This window comes from Theropithecus gelada, chromosome 9 (assembly GCF_003255815.1).
Source record: "Theropithecus gelada isolate Dixy chromosome 9, Tgel_1.0, whole genome shotgun sequence".
NCBI lineage: Eukaryota > Metazoa > Chordata > Mammalia > Primates > Cercopithecidae > Theropithecus > Theropithecus gelada.
The window spans coordinates 114,132,700-114,151,313 of NC_037677.1; the positions used below are offsets into that span (position 1 = coordinate 114,132,700).

At 52.4% G+C, this 18,614-nt stretch overlaps 1 protein-coding gene across 2 annotated transcripts; it reads left to right on the top strand.

Annotated features, from left to right (window-relative positions):
- EMX2 (empty spiracles homeobox 2) lies at nucleotides 1-6,471 on the top strand. 2 transcript variants are annotated; one of them, XM_025396901.1, is made up of 3 exons: nucleotides 1-586; nucleotides 2,551-2,735; nucleotides 4,984-6,468. In XM_025396901.1, exons 1-3 carry the CDS (start codon nucleotides 181-183, stop codon nucleotides 5,149-5,151), a joined length of 759 nt encoding a protein of 252 aa, XP_025252686.1. In that variant the 5' UTR covers nucleotides 1-180; the 3' UTR covers nucleotides 5,152-6,468. The 2 variants fall into 2 exon arrangements, with proteins under 2 accessions (XP_025252686.1, XP_025252687.1); XM_025396902.1 differs by lacking the exon at nucleotides 2,551-2,735 and having other exon boundaries at nucleotides 7-586; nucleotides 4,984-6,471.
- The last annotated feature ends 12,143 nt before the right edge of the window (nucleotides 6,472-18,614 follow it).

The window sequence follows — 18,614 nt, forward strand, 5'->3', positions numbered from 1 at the left end:
CCCCCCTCCTTTCCTTTTTCCTTTCCTTTCCTTTCTTTCTTCCCTTCCTCCCCCCACCCCCACCCCAAACAAACGAGTCCCCAATTCTAGTCCGTCCTCGCCGCGGGCAGCGGGCGGCGGAGGCAGCGTGCGGCGGTCGCCGGGAGCTGGGAGCCCAGGGCGCCCGCTCCTCGGCGCAGCATGTTCCAGCCGGCGCCCAAGCGCTGCTTCACCATCGAGTCGCTGGTGGCCAAGGACAGTCCCCTGCCCGCCTCGCGCTCCGAGGACCCCATCCGTCCCGCGGCACTCAGCTACGCTAACTCCAGCCCCATAAATCCGTTCCTCAACGGCTTCCACTCGGCCGCAGCCGCCGCCGCCGGTAGGGGCGTCTACTCCAACCCGGACTTGGTGTTCGCCGAGGCGGTCTCGCACCCGCCCAACCCCGCCGTGCCAGTGCACCCGGTGCCGCCGCCGCACGCCCTGGCCGCCCACCCCCTACCCTCCTCGCACTCGCCACACCCCCTCTTCGCCTCGCAGCAGCGGGATCCGTCCACCTTCTACCCCTGGCTCATCCACCGCTACCGATATCTGGGTCATCGCTTCCAAGGTACGTGCCACGTCGCGGAACTGCAGAGCGCCGTTCCCGCCGCATCCTTTACTGCCCCCGGCCTGCTCCGGGTGGGCGCTTGGCAAGGCCTGGGCGGAGGTTTCTCCGGCTCGCGGGCCAGCGCGCCCTTTTGGGAAACTAGGCGGCGCGGGGCCGGTGGTGGTGTGGATCCCCAGTCTCCTAAGCTACGACCGGTTTGAAGTGATAGCCTGCGGGCTGCTTGACCCTTTGGGAAGGGGTGCGAACGCAGAAGTTGTCCCCCAGTGCGCTCGTATCCGAACAGGCTGTGCGTGCCCGGCGCCGCGGAGCCCAGAGCCTGCGGGGTCCCCAGGCTCCTGGTACCCTCGGCAATGCCCCCAGCCGTCCTGGCTCCGAGGGGCGCGGACAGGACTCGGCCGCCAGGCTTGCTTTCGACTGCGTTCGACCTTGTTCACCACCCACTTTGCGCCCCTTCAGTCCAGACCCACCACTTCTTGATCTTCCACCCTCTTCTGGAGGCGAAAGGACCCTCGCGCCCCCGGCGAAAAATATGGGATTTGTTTTTTCTTTCCTGCTTTTCGGAGGCCTGGGGAGGGGCGGGAACCCGTGCGGGAGGAAAGCTCCAGGGCTCGGCGCTCTCGCCGCGACCTGCTTAATTGGGGCGCCGAGCAGCCACAGCAGGAAGGCAGGTTCGGTCTGGTTTTTGTTTTTCTTGCTTAAAAAAAAAAAAAAAAAAAAAAAAAAAAAAAGAACCTGGTCAGAAACTGTCTTAGAGGGAAATATCTGTTCGCGTGTTTTCATTTATTGAGATTTTGACTTGTTTTTCTCTGGGTACGGGGTGGGAGGAGGAGAGTTAAAACTTCAGAAAAAGGGATAGTTTACCGATCGGAGTCGGTGAAAGATCTACCTCCGGCGGCAGCCGATCAATACTCCAATACTCCGCGGCTTGTCCATTCATTAACCCATTGCGTTCCTGCCGGAGCCTAGAGTCGGGTAGATGTCACCCCCCTCCCCATATTTAAAAAAATCAAACCAAAGGAAGAAAAAAAAGGAAAACCTTTTACCCTTAATCCCGAACTAGATTTGCCTGCATCCTGCCTGGGCTGTTGGTTTGTTTTTCTTTGTTTGGGTTTTCGGTGAATCGATTTCCTATCCTAATGAGTGAACCCCAAACTCTGAGGCTTTGCTCGAAAAGTTTAGGGTTGCCCTTCCTCATTCTCTATCAGTCATGCTCATGGTCCCCCCACCAGACCCGGAGCCGCTGGGATCTTCCTGCGTTTCAGACTGTCCCGGCGGTGTCTGCAACTCGGTAACCCCCCCGCGGGTTTCGATCTCTTCGCTCGCGTTTCTCTTCTAGTTCTCCGGAGCCGGGAGCCCCGGAGCCCAGTTCTCGAGAGGCAGCAGCGGCTGTAGCCGGGCACACCCGCAGGCGAGATTTCTGTCCCGATCGGGCTGCAACGACTCGCTCCGCCTCTGTACTTTTCCGGAGGGGCAACAAAACAAATAATTTAAAAATAAATCTCCAAGAAAACTCTGGAGAGCAGCCCGCCGCCTTTCCACCCTGGGTCAAAGTTCCCGGAGAGGTTAGAAAGAAGAGAAAGTCGTTTCTTCGGGCTGTGGGCGCCAATCCCCCGGCCAGGCTCTGCGGCTCCCTCCCCTGCCCACAGCGCCCGGCGAGGAGGTGGCGAGGCCCGCGGCGCCAGGGCGGCTGCGGAGCCGGCCGAGGTCAGGAGCCTGGGGGACTGGTCCCGCCGGGGCAGCGGCTGGTTGGGTGCCGCACAGGTGGACACCCAGCGTTGCGGGCCGGGCAGCTGAGCCGGCGTTCCCTTCGTGAGTCCTTGGGAGGACCACCGACCCCCGCAGGTCGAGCGGCGCCAGCTATGCGAAGGCCCTGAGCGCGGTGACTGGCCAGCCCGGCTCGGGAGAAGTGCGCGGCTCTGGTCAGAGCAGCCCCCCTAATGGGATTTCTGCTGTGCTCCCCGCAGGGAACGACACTAGCCCCGAGAGTTTCCTTTTGCACAACGCGCTGGCCCGAAAGCCCAAGCGGATCCGAACCGCCTTCTCCCCGTCCCAGCTTCTAAGGCTGGAACACGCCTTTGAGAAGAATCACTACGTGGTGGGCGCCGAAAGGAAGCAGTTGGCACACAGCCTCAGCCTCACGGAAACTCAGGTGAGTGCGGCCCGGGCGCGAGGGACCCATCTGGGCGTGCGCCCCCACCCCAAATCTGGCTCTCAAGCACACCCATGAGCACGGAGCTCTGTGAGGGCCTTCCGCACAGGTCCTGGTAGCTGGTTCCACGCCTGGGCTCGGGATGTATGTCTCAAGGTGCTTGGCTTTGTTGGGTTCCAGAAAGGGGCTGTAAGTGCCAACCTGCCCCAGGTTCTGGGGAAACGCGCCGAGTTGTTTCTCTGTCCAGTTGAGCATGTCCTGGCTAAGACATCCCTGCATTTCTGGTGAGACTTTTGGTGAGAGTGTGAGGACCCTGCTGGGGTCCAGGAAGAGGGAGAGCACAGTGGGGTTTCTGGGTGTTTGGGGCTGGAGACTGGTAAGGACAGGATGTGGGTTAAAGATGAGTTCTGAGCGACTACCAGCCCATGACTCACACCGTCGGCTCCAGTGACTTCGCTGAAGGAGATGGGCGATCAGAAGGTGGAGGGCAAGCGTCCTGTGTGTACTCTACATCAGAGAAATAAAGCTGGGAGGCTGCAGAGAGAGGGTCTGCCTCAGGGCACAGGCCTTCTGCACAGCAGGGTCCCTGGGCGGGCCTGGCTTGGGCTTATCCCAGGGTGGGGAGGGGGTTTAGGACTACAGTAGGCGCTACTGTACACGGAGCCGCAGGGTGGGGTCAAAGTTCCCAGCAAACAGTAACGTTTTTGGGCAGATTAAGTTGTAACACTTTTCCTGGGCAGCGCAGAAAGGTCGAGCCTTTTGTTTTAAAACGTGTTCCCCACCCCAAAACCGAGGAGGGCCTGGCGGGTTTGTGCGGAACCCGGCACAAGGCGCGGCCCGGCTGATTTCTCCTGGACAGCCGAGGCGGCGGTGGTCTTTGTCCGCCTCGCTGCCCACGCTGCCTGGAGTCTTTGTGTGCGTGTCAAGCCCCGAGCGCACCGACGCGCGCCTTGGGCCAGCGCCGGGGAGAAATGAACCGTCCTCCCCCTCAATTAGCAAACTCAAAGCAAATTAAATTCAGCCTTGTTCCCGCTCAGCTTTTTCACGGAGCACTTTGGGGGACTGAGGCTTTCCGGGAGAGCAAGACGGACCGACCAGCGGCCTCAAAGGAGGGAATGGAATGGACCCCAGGGGTCCAGGGACTGGCACTGAGCTAGGGTACTGTTATCCAGATAGGATAGGAGTTGTGGGGAGATGGTATCAGAGGTGCAGTCTCTGCCATCTCCCTTACCTGTACCCCCCTGCTGGGAAGATTGGACCTTGTTACTGTCTGGTGGCTGAATGAGGTCCCACCACTCAGCTTTCCCAGGGGCCCATGGGATGGCAGCTGACTCCCACCTCATTGCTCCTAAGACCTCTCAGAGCCACTCTGGTTAGGCCCAGCCTCCAGCCCCACCCTGGTGGGAAGTGATGGGACTGGGGTCCGAGGCTGTGTGACCAACAGCTTGTTCCGGGGCTGCTTAGGAGGAGGGAAGAGGGAGCTTGCTGTCATCTCCCCTCCTCTTAGTTTCTCTCTTACTTTCCGTGTAACTGACGGTCTTTCAGAAGCTTTCAGTTTTGAACCCATTTTCCTAGCTATAAAGGTACAGCTGGGTTGGTCTGGAGGCCTGCACACTCCATGCCCCTCCTGGCCTCCTCCAGCCCTATCCCCTTCCTGCTCACCTGTGAGAATCCCCTGCAGGGAGGATGCAGCGCAGGCAAACCCTGATCGCCTACCCAGGGCCCCCGCCACGAAGAGAAGACGCTATATTTAGGAAACACTGCCCAGATCAGCAGAAAATAGAAAGCACATTGGGCCCTGAGGGAAGCTGCAGCAGCGGCGGACTGAGGTCTCCCTTGCACTGGCTTGCTGGAGGGAGTTAGGGACATGTCTCTTTTTATTTTTAATCACTTACTATTTTTGTAGGGGCTTCCCATGCTTTGCAAGGCTTTGCTCTCTGCGGGATATAGATGCCATGTGCAGGGCCAGGAGAGAGGGGACTCAGAGCACTGCGGGCCGCAGGGCCCTGGGGAAAGGCTCTTCAGGAAGGCTCAGAAGGGCAGGGAGCTGGGCTTCTTTTCCACCAGGCACTAAGGGCCCTGCTCCCTGAGGGCAGGCCTTGGGGAGGCTGGACCTTAGGACTTGCATCTGGGGGACTGGGTCTTTGCTGAGTCTGGAACTGGAGTCTGGGCTGGGTGAAAGGATCAGGCACTTGATAGAAGGGTGCTCTGAAAGAACTAACGCACCCCATCGGCCTCTCACCCGCAGGTAAAAGTATGGTTTCAGAACCGAAGAACAAAGTTCAAAAGGCAGAAGCTGGAGGAAGAAGGCTCAGATTCGCAACAAAAGAAAAAAGGGACGCACCATATTAACCGGTGGAGAATCGCCACCAAGCAGGCGAGTCCGGAGGAAATAGACGTGACCTCAGATGATTAAAAACACAAACCTAACCCCACAGAAACGGACAACATGGAGCAAAAGAGAGACAGGGAGAGGTGGAGAAGGAAAAAAACCCTACAAAACAAAAACAGACCGCATACACGTTCACTGAGAAAGGGAGAGGGAATCGGAGGGAGCAGCAGCATGCCGCGAAGACTTTGGACAGCGAGGGCACAGGGTCCCAACCCGAGGCCGTGCCAAGATGGCAGAGGATGGAGGCTCCTTCATCAACAAGCGACCCTCGTCTAAAGAGGCAGCTGAGTGAGTGAGAGAGACAGAGAGAAGGAGAAAGAGGGAGGGAGGGAGAGAAAGAGAGGGTGAGAGAGAGAGCAAGAGCTGAACGTGCACTCTGACAAGGGGAGCTGTCAGTCAAACACCAAACCGGGAGGACAAGATGATTGGCAGGTATTCCGTTTATCACAGTCCACTTAAAAAATGATAATGATGATGATAAAAAGCACGACCCAACCAGACACAGGACTTTTTTTTTTTTTTTTTTGCACTTCGCTGTGTTCCCCCCGATCTTTAAAAATAATTAGTAATAACAAATGAAAATTCCGTGTCTAGCCCCATCCCACATCTGTTTCAAAACCTTGAAATGCATGTAGCAGTTGTTGGGCGAATGGTGTTTAAAGACCGAAATGAATTGTAATTTTCTTTTCGTTTTAAAGACAGGTTCTGTGTGCTTTTTATTTTGATTTTTTTCCCAAGAAATGTGCAGTCTGTAAACAATTTTTGATACCTTCTGATGTCAAAGTGATTGTGCAAGCTAAATGAAGTAGGCTCAGCGATAGTGTCCTCTTACAGAGAAACGGGGAGCAGGATGACGGGGGGCTGGGGGTGGTGGGGGAGGGTGCCCACAAAAAGAGTCAGGACTTGTACTGGAAAAAAAAAAAACCCTAAATTAATTATATTTCTTGGACATTCCCTTTCCTAACATCCTGAGGCTTAAAACCCTGATCCAAACTTCTCCTTTTAGTGGTTGGAGAAATTGGCCGAGTTCAACCATTCACTGCAATGGCTATTCCAAACTTTAAATCTATCTATTGCAAAAACTGAAGGACTGTAGTTAGCGGGGATGATGTTAAGTGTGGCCAAGCACACGGCGGCAAGTTTTCAAGCACTGAGTTTCTATTCCAAGATCATAGACTTACTAAAGAGAGTGACAAATGCTTCCTTAATGTCTTCTATACCAGAATGTAAATATTTTTGTGTTTTGTGTTAATTTGTTAGAATTCTAACACACTATATACTTCCAAGAAGTATGTCAATGTCAATATTTTGTCAATAAAGATTTATCAATATGCCCTCAGAGTAGTCGTCTTGGGAAATTGAAGTAGATCTTTAAAAATGTATCTCAGTAATTTGAGTGTGGTCCTTCCCCAACTAGGCTCAAGAAACACCCACAAAAGGGCCAGTTTGGTGGATTCTCAGGCATTTTAAAGAAAGATGAGGGTGGAGAAGGGAGAAGATTAGGAAAACTTAAGTCCTTCAGAAAAGGGATGGGAGAAAAGTTTTCCAACCAGACCTTTGCCCATTGTATGCCCTACTGAGGGAGTTTAGTTTGAACTTTGGGTTAAAATGCTTACTTCTCTTAACTTCTAGTTATTAAAAAAATACTGGACATGTAGTTGCACATTGAAGACTACTCTCCCAGAATATTGGGGAAAACATGTAGCAGAATCAGAATCTTGCAACTTCTAAACTTTCTGACTTTAAACCCCGAAGTACAAGTCTTACTTTTCCTTCCTTTCTTTCCTTCTCTCCTTGGCTCCAATCTGCCAAAGGTGATGGGCCGAGCCCAAGGGCCTCAGCAGCCTTATAAGGCAAGCGTTCCGAGAAACCTTCAACTCTTAATTTTAACATTAAAGAAAAAGTTGTAATCAGACTTGGAGGAAACTTAGCTTTTTTCCCTCCCTCCTTCCCCCTTCTGGGGGTACGAGGTTGTTTTTGCATGCTTCATTTGCTTCTTATCCTGATAGGCTGCATTAATCAGTTTTATTTCCATTGATAGAGAAACCTCGTCTGTTCTGTTCGAGCTACAAAGCGTCCTGCGAGCTTTTGTGAAAGTGCAAATCAGTTTAAGCAATTATCATACCAGGAATATGAAGGGGAAAGAGGAGGCCTTGCCCAGTGGTCTCCTTTAATCTCTTAATCCATGGATCCAGGGGGGCTGCCTGGACATAATTTAGGACAATCTCCCCACCCTTTACACTGTGATAAGGCCAAGTTACAATGCAGGGCAAAAATACAAGCTTTGTTAACATCCTGCCTTGAAAAGTTAAGATTAGACATTCCGTGCACGTGTGGGGACTATAGGGCACTATGGAAATTTTTTCTTTCTTTTTTTCCTCCTCTTCTCTAAAGTAGAATTCGTTCTCCGTCTCTTTCTCATTTCCCCCATCTCTGACTGTCTAGCCCTCCCCTCTTTTCCCCCATCTCTGTCCCTCTGTAGAAACCTGTTTGCTCGTAGTGCATTTTCACACAGACCCCTCTTGGAAGGTGTGTGTGCTGTGAGGGCTACTCCACCGCCAGGAGTTGCTGGGGGGAGGAGGGAGACGGGGTGGCCTCAGGAGACCCGGGCTTGCGTCTCACAGGGACAGGTGCGCCTCGGGGTATCCAGGAAACCCTCGTGGGGCTTCCAGGCGCTTTGACAGCACGACCCTCGGTGACCACTAGCTGTCTCAAGCGCTTTGCAGTCAGCGCTCCCGCAAAGCATCCCTTTCTCTTCAACAAGTACAAATTACCTTTTCCTTCCACTCACCTCCCGAAACCCGGAATACCTCAAACACTGAGCGCATTCTTAAACATTCTTAAAATTCAGAATGGTCTGTCCAGAAAAAAATTTTCCGTCTTAGTAAAAGGTTTATTTCTGCCAAAATTATATACTTTATATTTTTTAAGTACAAGAAAAGGGGGCTGGTGAGGAAGATTTTTCTTTTTTTGGGTAAACGTCCTGTGTAGTGTAACAGCAATAAAATCATCAGAGAATACTATTAGCTTTGAAAAAAAAAAAAACTAAAAGCTTTATTACAAACCAAGCTTTGAAAATAGGGGGGATTAGGCGGCTGAAAGGGTCCCACAATGGTAAGAAGAAAAGGTTTCATGCTAATGAGGTTAATGCCCTTTGTATCTCAGGCCTCCACATCTTCATTACGCGCTATCTCCGGCTGCACGGAGCGGCTCAGAGAGCCGCAATCCACTCCAACGCCCCCCTTCCCGGCCCAAAGAAGGATTTGATAGCAGCTCTGTTCAAACTAGATAATTATATCTTTTCAAGTCGGAATTAAGATAAAGAAAGTGAAGCAGAGGCGGCTCGCCTTGATCCACTGCAAACAAATTTGGCGCACTTTCGAGTCCTTCCTCCGCCTCAAAAAGGCAGGACAGTCAGCTTATTAGCCGCTCGTTTGCTTTATTAATTCATCTATTTAAAGTGGCAGGATTAGAGCGTCTAATGTGGACGCAGGCTGCCGTGGCGCTGAGGAATATAAATATTTGCGAGATGCCATCCCACGATGACTATCTGGGCGTGGGGCGCGGGGCAGGGTGCGCGTGTGCCCTGCCTCTGAGTTCCCTTCGCAGTGTGCGCCTGCTGGGCTGAGCAGGGGGGTGTGGGAGCCATGTGCCCCAGGTCTATGTGCCCCTTCGTGCTCCGTGGGTGCCAGGCCTGGATGCTCCCGGGCAGGGCTCAATGGGCAGCGTGGGTCAGATTCTGCGCTCCTCCTGGGACACGGTGAACTGTATACATGTTGCCATAGGGTCCTGTCTGTGACCCCGAATGGGGGTATAGGATACAAGTTTGATCCATGTTCCCTTTCCTTGTTAATTACTTGTGGACCTTCCCTGTAGGACCCCTTGGCCAAGTGCATGTTCGGGAGAGGCACGTATTCTCCGTTTGCGCTGCCCTGAGAGGGTCAAACCGAATCTATTACGCGCGTGTGCCGCGGCTACGTTCTCCTGCGAGGTACACATGGGTTCCGTGTGCGTTTCTCGCGGAGGCGCCAGAAAGTCCTAGGGTGGGAGAAGCCTTCGACCTCCGAACTTCCTGGCTTTCTTTCTGTGTGTCCAGTGCTCCAAGCTCCTTCTGGCTCTGGTCCTGGCAGGCAAGCCGAGCAGGAGCTGGCGCATTGGCTGCGGCCCGTAACCTGCCGGGCCACTTTTGTGCGAGGGGCGGATTGTGGCTGCCTGAGAGCCGCGCCAGGCGGGTCAGGCAGAAAAGGGACTCGGGCCTGCGCGCGGATTTGGAAACCTCGGCTCCTCCCCGTCCCCGCCTCGAGTCGCAGGAAACAAAGTCTGGGACTCGCGGGCCGGTTGGGGAGGGACTCTGGCTGCTCAGAGGCCTGGCCCAGGGCCCCGCTTCGTGGTGGGGGTTTTAAGGGCTGGTCCAAGTCGGTGTAAGGCTGGCAGGGTGACGGTCTGTTCTTGTATGTTTGTGTAGGGTGAGAGCACTAGTTTGTGGTATAATGGCATTTGTGTGGATTGTGGAATAGAATTGTGTGTCTCAGCGAGGACTTTAGTCAATTTGTGTCAGTGCTAATTGTTTGAGTAAGTTAAAGGCTGGAGCGGCCGGGGCTACTTATGTAGATTTGGTCAAGATGTCTAGTTGACCTTGTGCGTCTAGATTGTTTTGAGTTAGGGCCAGCACGTGCAGTTGTGAGGCTGCAGAGTGCCTATGACGGTATGGAAATGCAGTTTATTGAATTTGTGTGCCACGATCTAGTTGCACTGTGTATCTGTGAATTCGTCTGGAGTTGTGCATCTCAGAGAATGGGGTGACTTCGGTGTGTGTGTGGCTTGCGGGGACGTTTCTCGGTGTTTGGATGGGGGTCCCTGTGATGGATGTCCATGCCTGGCCCTAGGACAGCATCTGCATGTCTTGGGATCGAGGCGTGTGTGTCTAGTGAGGAGGCTTGGGCTGGGATGTCATCCGGCAGCGCCCCACTAACTCCGGAGTCTGGCAAACAACAGCCGTTTTGTGTAACTGCGCATTTTTCTAGACCAATCTTTATTATTCCAGCAATCAGCGCTGGAATTACTGGGGCGCCGCCTCGAAGCAGCCGCGGGCGGGGCGGCAGAGGATGCCGGCCTCCAGCGTCTGGAGACCGCGCCCGAAAGCCGGGCTGCGTTGCGGGGCCGCTCGAGCCTCGCCCGCAGCTTCCAGCCCGCACCCTCCGCTTGGCCGCCGGATTTTCTTGCCCCAGCCAGCCCCGTAGCCAGGGGAAAGTGGGAGTTTTGAGAACCCTCTGACCCCAGCCGTGACCCCTCTCCGGGAGTTGGCTTCTCCCACATGACCCGGTGCGCCAGAAAACTCTAGGCGGCGCCACGCTTGGAAGCGCAAGGTCCATTCATCAGCCGCGCCCCAGCGTCTAATTGGCCTTTTGTTTATTAGTGTTTGTTGCCCGGCGGGGGGTCTCGGGAGGGCACCGGAGCTGCAAGTCGGGGTGCCAGAAGCGGGCGGCGGACCGGCGCCCAGGGCTGGGGTCCGGGTAGGGCAGAGGCGCATCGCACTCCTCTGAGGGGGCGCCAGAGCGCGCCAAAGATCACGCCCACGTGCGGAGATGCACGCATGGAGGCTGGACTCCGAGTGCCAGAGCCTGGTCCTCCCCGCTGCTAAGGCCCCAGGCTTCGCCCCTGCCCCCACCTCCACCTGCAGGCCGAGCCCTCCCCATCTCTCCACACCCTCAGGATTTCAGACCCGCCTTCCTGCCTCTCCTAAGTTCCCATCCCAGGCGCTGGCCTTGTGGCTGGGTTCCGCTCACGTCCCGCCGTTCTTCGTTCTTCGTGCTTCGAGTTCATTTGTCGTGGCTCCGCCGATTACCCCGGGGAGTAAGCTCCCGGTTTACTCTGGGTTTCCCTCCCTAAATACCAGCCCGGCAGTATGGAGCCAGCATCCGGCTTCGCTGGGTGGTGTGATTGAGAGAATGTTTTTGGCAAGGCAGGGAGAGAGGGATGAGACAAGTACTCAAAATTCCACCTTCCTCACCAAGTCAAACCTCACCTTCCGATCCCTATCTCCCACCCCGTGTTCAATCTCCATATCCAGCCTCGCCATCCTCCTACCTACCCCACATTTACTGCCCCTCCTGTCACTCCTGAGAGACAGTACAAAAGTAAGGTCTCCATTCCCAGCACAAGCACAAGGCCAAAATGCACCTGGGGGTCCCGGAGGTGCTTGGGATGGGCATGGAGTCTCATTTGGAAAATGACTTGAGGAGGATTGGCCTCGCCTGGCGGTGGCCTGGCTGCCGGCAACGTCTGGAGGGCTGGGCCTCAGCCTGGCCCCAGACGTCCCCTGCTCCCAGCCAGCTCCAGGCCCTATATATAGCACGGGTCTCCATAGCCCTGGCTGGACCCTGACGTCAGAAAGAACTTGATCTTGCCTGCTTTGCTCCTGCTTCTGAAACTGATCCTTGAAATGAGAGAACAGACTCTACACAATTCCCATGGCCTTGACATAAGGTACAGCGATAAATATACACCACTAATGAGCAATTACCATATAATCACCTTCCAATTAGCTCGCATAATGATGAATTAAACATTCTAGCAGGCGGGATTAGGTTTCTTACTTTGTATATTATTTACGAAGGCTATAGCTTCTGCAAAGAACCAAATATCAAATTAGATGGGGGAATTTTCACTTGGGGGTAATTATGCATTCAGGCCAGCGGCTGTGTTCTGGTCACTTGTCAACTGAGGCCTCCTGCAAGGTAGTGACCAGTGCGTTTGGGCATTTATTTTCCTTTTTTTCCTTCTCTCTCTTTAGGTTGCAATTGCCTTTTATTTTTCCTTTTACTACTCTGGCCCCTGGGGTGAGAGGCTGGGGACACCAAGGTGGAGGACTAGGTGGGGTTTGGGGAGGGACCTCAGAGAAGATGTGGTGCAGGCATCAGGCCCTGTCCTTCTGGCCCCATTCGCTTGGCCCTTGTTCCTGTTTCTCTCAAGCCCAGGAAGGATGCCTGAGCAATTGGCTCTGCACAGCTAGGGAGCTCAAGGCCAGCATGGCTGCCCACTCACCTAATGCCACGGGCTTCCTCCCACTGCACCTGGTGCCGCTGCCTCACCGTCCTTAGGCCTCCTCGGGGCTTCAGTGCAGTCTATTCCAACTTTTACCCCTGCTCCCACCCCAGTAACAGGGAGAGAAAGGATACCGCGAGTTGAGAAACCAATGACAAACCTCCACATCGCCCGCAGCCACCTCTCTTGTTCGGAAATGAATTTTGGCAAGAGATTAGTTCCTAATCTGATCTAACACTGCTGACATTTGGGAAGAAGATGAAAATGGCAGCTCAATTTCATTCTGAAACAGGGTCACTTCGCAGGGCTCTGCTCTCCAGAGAATGTGGATGCCCCTCCCCTCTCCTAAAACCGAAGAGCTGGAGGGGCAGCCATGCCAGGGACTGCCCATCCCCAGGTCAGCCAGAGCCCGTGGGCCCTGGGCCTGTCTGCAGTAGAATGGTGGGAGTGGAGGGAGGCTGTCTGGGCTGGGGCCACTGCCTCTGTCCTCTGCTGTCTGCCTTCAGGGCACTGTGCTTGTGCACAGAGAGGGGCTTTTGGGCCCCCATAGAAGACTCTTTAGGCTAGAGAGCCTCTTTCTTGTAGGGAAGGTAAGAAAGTTTCAGGAGTCACCAGTGGAGTAATTAAAGGAAGGTGCCCCAGGGCCTGTGGGGGTTCTTCCCCCTGTACTTCCTGGGTAAGTAAAAGCACAGCTAGGGCTGGGTGGCTGGCATTGGCTGAGGGTCTGGCTTATTTGGAAGCCATGGGTCTGGAGACAGCTGCTCTGGCACTTGACTCCCTGGGGCTGCAAGGTCCTCCTGGAGGCAGAGTTCTCCCTTTTCCCTGCTTCCCTGCTTTCTCCCAGACACATGCTCACCCACTGAAAACCCAAGAGGTGGGTGGGCCATGTTCTTGGTCACCTAGCAGAGCCCTCCATGTCAGCCTTTGTCCTCCACAGGGGCCACTCTGGCAGTGGCCTCATCCTGGGTCAGGTAAGAGAGGGCAGGTAAGTAAGTTGTTGCGGGACCTGCCTGGTCACTGGATTTGTTCCTGAGGGATCAGGCACTTCTGAGGCCTTGTCTGTGGGGCGCAGGGCCTGGAATGGGGGTTGAGGACAGCAGGAGAATCTGTGCCTGGGTCCCTAGGAAGGGGTGTGCTAATGAAGAGAGTTCTGTGCCATGTACCTTGCATGCTGGTGGCTGCATATGTATGAGTGGCTATACCTGAATATGCTTGTACAGCATGTAACTTTGAACATGTGGATCACAAATATGCATGTAAGTGTGCACGTGACCATGGGGGTTGGGGTTGCGGTAGCCCGTAGTGTGTCTTTGTGCAGCTTAGCAAAAGGCATCCCTTCCTCTCCTGTGGCTTGCCAAGTGGAATGTGAACTGGATTTCAGCAGAGCACCCCGTCGCCCATCCTTTTGGCCAGACTTCTTAGGCAGTACACAGTCTGGAGTCCATAAACTCAAATTCTGGTGGAGACATCTGTGTGTTGAGTGTGGTATTATCCAAGGGTGACTTTATTATTGAGAATCAGCTTTATTCCTAGGAGTCCCTCCTTCAGTGGCACCTAGCTGGGGACTGCCTCTTGCCCCCTTTGCAGTACAGAGGACCTGAAGAGCAACAGCCACCACCGTCTTGGACCCTGAGCAGTATGCAAGCCTGGTAAGCACAGGTACATTTGCGCTTGTGAGTGGGGCTGAGTAACAGAGTACATGTGTATGGATGGATGTTCGGAAGTGTGAATATTTGTGTGTGTGAGTGTAGGTGGGCCCAGGTGTGACCATGGGGGTGGAGAGGGCATGACTGGACATGTTTGTGGGAGCCACAGTGAGGTGCATGGTTGTGGGGTACGGCTGGCTTCTCTGTGTTGCCTCCCCCAACCACGCACAGGCAGAGCCTCCCTTCAGCCACGGTGGTCTGTTTCCTGAAGGGCTCACTGCCACTCCTCTCCTTGACCCACTCTAAATGACTGCGGTTGGCTGGGTGCAGTGGCTCACACCTATAACCCCAGCATTTTGGGAGGCTGAGGCGGGTGGATCACGAGGTCAGGAGATCGAGACCATCCTGGCTAACACAGTGAAACCCTATCTCTACTAAAAATACAAATACAAAAAATAGCCGGGTGTGATGGCGGGCGCCTGTAGTCTCAGCTACTCAGGAGGCTGAGGCAAGAGAATGGCGTGAACCCGGGAGGCGGAGCTTGCAGTGAGCTGAGATCACGCCACTGCACTCCAGCCTGGGTGACAGAGTGAGACTCCATCTCAAAAAAAAAAAAAAAAAAAAAAAAAAAAAGACTGCAATTGCAACCTTCCATGAAAGCCAGAAGTGATGTCTACTACTGTAGATCACTTCAAGCGGAAGGCCACTGCTTTGTTAAGTAAACAGCACCATGTTGACTCAAATGTTGCTTCTGTACTTGCTGTTTAGGGGCAGCACAAAGGGACTTAAGCAGCTCCAAGGACCCTTGGGGTGGTGGTGTCATTCAGGGTTTATTGAAAGCCAGAGCCCTCTAAAGAGCCCCCTTCTCTGCCCACACCCTATGGCACCCCACAACCTGCTTCTCTCTCAAATCTTGAGTTTTCATAGCTGAAAAGGAGACTTTATTTATAATATACTGAATATGCTACAGACCACATCCACTTGTCAGCCTCAAGAGGGTAGAGGAAGAGAGCATGTGTGGGCCTGTGTGTACACACGTGAGGTGTATGTGGATGTACCAATGATCTCAGCCCATCAGCTGTTCGTGGAAACCCCAGGAAGAGTGATCTCTAGAGGGGTCACTTGGTTCTTTGCCCCAGGGAAGGGAATAGGTGAGCCAGGAGTCTCTGGGGGACTAGCATCCAAGCCTCATGCTTGTTTCGGAAGCTCTCTCCCTGCCTCTGGCCCTGGGTTAGATTGTAGGCCAGCCTGGGGGCAGGAGTAAATAGCCACTGCTTCTGCTTCAAATGCCTACTCTGTGCCACCACTTCATGAACATTGTAGCTGTCTGCCCCCCACCCCTACCCCCACAGGTCAGGCCCTAGTTACCTGCCTTCCCTGCTCACTGCCCTTTCTGGCCTCTCCTTCTATTGCAGACCAGTGGGTGATGGAAGGCACTTAGGTAGGGAAAGGACCTTGTGGTAGTTCCTTCCCAGTCTCATGACTCGCTCTCTCATCCTGGGGAAAGGGACCAAGCCAATGGGTGTACAGGTGTCACTATAAAGAGACAGGATCCAGGATAGTTCTGTCCAGAACCTTCCTGCTGCCTGTCTGATTGGGATTTTTCGCTCATTTCTCCATGTCTGCTTGCTTGAGGTCACAGAGGTGGCTGTACCCAGGAAGGGTGGAAAGTTTTCCCGAGCCCTGTACCTTCTCTCAACCATCCAACCAACCTCCCTCCCTTCCTTCCTTCCTTCCTTCCTTCCTTCCTTCCTTCCTTCCTTCCTTCCTTCCTTCCTTCCTTCCTTCCTCCCTTCCTTCCTTCCATAATATTTGTTTAACTTAGATTTATTCCACAAATGAACTCATTCATATGTGAAGTGACATATATGTAAGATGATGATTATTATTATTTTTGAGATGGAATCTCGCTCTGTTGCCCAGGCTAGAGTGCAATGGTTCAATCTCAGCTCACTGCAACCTCTGCCTCCTGGGTTCAAGTGATTCTCCTGCCTTAGTCTTCCGAGTAGCTGGGATTATAGGCATGTGCCATCACGCCTGGCTAATTTTTGTATTTTTAGTAGAGACGGGGTTTCACCATGTTGGCCAGGCTGGTCTGGAACTCCTGATCTCAGGTGATCTGCCCACCTTGGCCTCCCGAAGTCCTGGGATTATAGGCGTGAGCCACCATGCCCAGCCTGTGTGAAATTAATTATTAAGTGCTGTTAGCTATAGGGAAATATTTGAAACAGTCAAAATGATCATTGCTAGGGGATTGGTAACATAATTTACCCTAGGATGGGATGTTATGCAGTAGTTAAAAACAAAGAAGCATAATCTGTGTTCTAATATGGGAAACTCTTTAAGATATGTAACTGTTAATTGACAAAAGCAAAAGGAGTTTCCTTGGAATATGATTACTACAAAAGAAATACATATGGGTGTGTATTTGTTGTGAAACTTGCTTATAATCTTTCTAGCAGGATACAGGAGGGACTGGTAAAGTAGATTCCACAGTCTTTCTTGAATGCTATGGCACGATTTCCTCCAGCACCTGGTCGCTCCTCTCCAGATGCAACTCTGTCCCTCTTGAGTGGTTAATATACCATTTGCAAAGGGATTCACAGCATGGAGCACCATAATCCAGCTGATCCATTCCGGTTCTATGTAGAGCAGGACTCTCCCATCCCTTGCCTTTAGCCACCGTCCTGTTAATGCAGTCCACAACGGCACTGGCTTTTTTTGGCAACCAAGATTTTAGACAAAGTTATAGAAGTTGGCCAGCCCAGCTTCCCCTCCATGAAAGAATCCTACGGGAGGTCCCACTGGTGGTCATGCAACCTGGGCTTGGATGTTTTCGTGCTGAGAAGCTCTCTACCTCCCACGGTTGCATAGTCTCTTCTAAAACAGTAGAGTTTCAGGATTTCCCTTGAGCTCTGGAGAACAAGTTTTACCTCTCTGGAGTTTAACCTGGAGTTGAGTCAGTTGTTTGAAGCACTGTTCCCTTGTTTGCCTACCCACTCCACCCATTATTATGAAGAAAATGCAAATTTATACAGCAATAGAGTGACTAGTGTAATGCATACATCTCCCATCTTCAGTAATTATGTGATGGATTGAATTGTGACCCCCCCCTCAAATTTATATGTTGAAATCCTTACCCCAAGTACCTCACAATGTGAACTCATTTGGAGATGAGGGCTTTATAAAGGTAATCAAGTCAAAAGGAGATAGCTAGAGCAGGCCCTAATTCAGTGTGACTGGTGACCTTATAAGAAGAGGAAGTTTGGTGGCTTGTCTTGGATCACACCTGTAATCCCAGCAATTTAGGAAGCAGAGGCAGGAGGATCACTTGAGTCCAGGAGTTCAAGACCAGCCTGGGGAACATAGTGAAACTCTCTATCTAAAAAAATAAAAATAAAAAAAGAAAAGGAAGCTTGGACACAGACAGACCCAGAGGGAAAATGGTATGAAGATCCAAGGAGAAGATGGCTGTCTACAAACCCAGACCTGGAATAAATTCTTTCCTCGGAGGGACCAGTCCCGCTGACAACTCTGTCTTGGATTTCCAGCCTCCGGAGCTGTGAGAAAATAAATTTTTGTTGTTTAAACCACGCAGTCTGGTGGTTTAAACAACAGCAGCCCTAGCTTGTTAAGTACAAATGATCAAGTGAAGGTCAATCTAGTTCCATCTACCCTTCCCAGTGTCTCTCCAGCCCAGGCTATTTTGGAGCAAATTTCAGACATCATATCTTGTTGTTAGTAACCATGTTAGGATGTATCTCTAACAAGATTCTTCTGAAAGCTTAACTGCAATTCCATGGTTCTTTAATAATTTGACCGTCCATGAGGGGTTGTCCCACAGGACGAGCAGACACCTGTGCGGTGACTCCTGCCCAGTTGACCTGGGCTCTGGGCTCTGCCCAGAATTCAGTCTCCACGTTCCCCAAAGATGAGATCTCTGTTGGATCCAGGTAAACCAGACTCTCCAGTCCTGGTCCTGGGAAGGGGGCTCTCCTCCTGGGTAGAGTCTGGTGATGCTGCCCATTTCTGCCCCTCCCACCCTGCCCAGCTCCCCTGACCCAGCTCATGTAAGTTCAGGTATACAGCAAGAACACTTCTAGGGTCTGTGGGTCTCATTTAACAAGATGCTTTCCGAAATTTCCAGAAACATTCCCCAAAGCAGCACATGCTAAGTAGAACTAAGAATACGTATGCAATTCTGGCTGGGCGTGGTGGCTCACACCTATAATCCCAGCACTTTAGGAGGCCAAGGTGGGTGGATCACTGGAGGTCAGGAGTTCAAGATCAGCCTGGCCAACATGGTAAAACCCGTCTCTACTAAAAATACAAAAATTAGCTGGGCATGGTGGTGCACACCTGTAATCCCAGCTACTCGGGAGTTGGAGGCAGGAGAATTGCTTGAACCCAGGAGGTGGAGGTTGCAGTGAGCTGAGATTGTGATACTGCACTCCAGCCTGGGTGACAAAGCGAAATTTTTTTTTTCTTTTAAATCAAAGCAAACAAACAAACAAAAAAGAAATATACAATTATTTTGGGGTCTGGGAGGGAAGAAGGTATGAAAAAACCAAATGCACCCAGAAGGAAGATCTGTTACACTTATTTGAAAACTTCAAAAGTAGCAGAAAGAATTGAATCAAAATGAATGAACATGAATGAATAAACATCATGTTAAGAGCTTTGTCTATTGAGTGACTCTTGTATGCCATGTACTTTTCACTCGTTGTAGTTATTTTTCACATTGATACTATGAACGAAATACCATGAAATCATCCCCATTTTGCAGATAAGAAAATA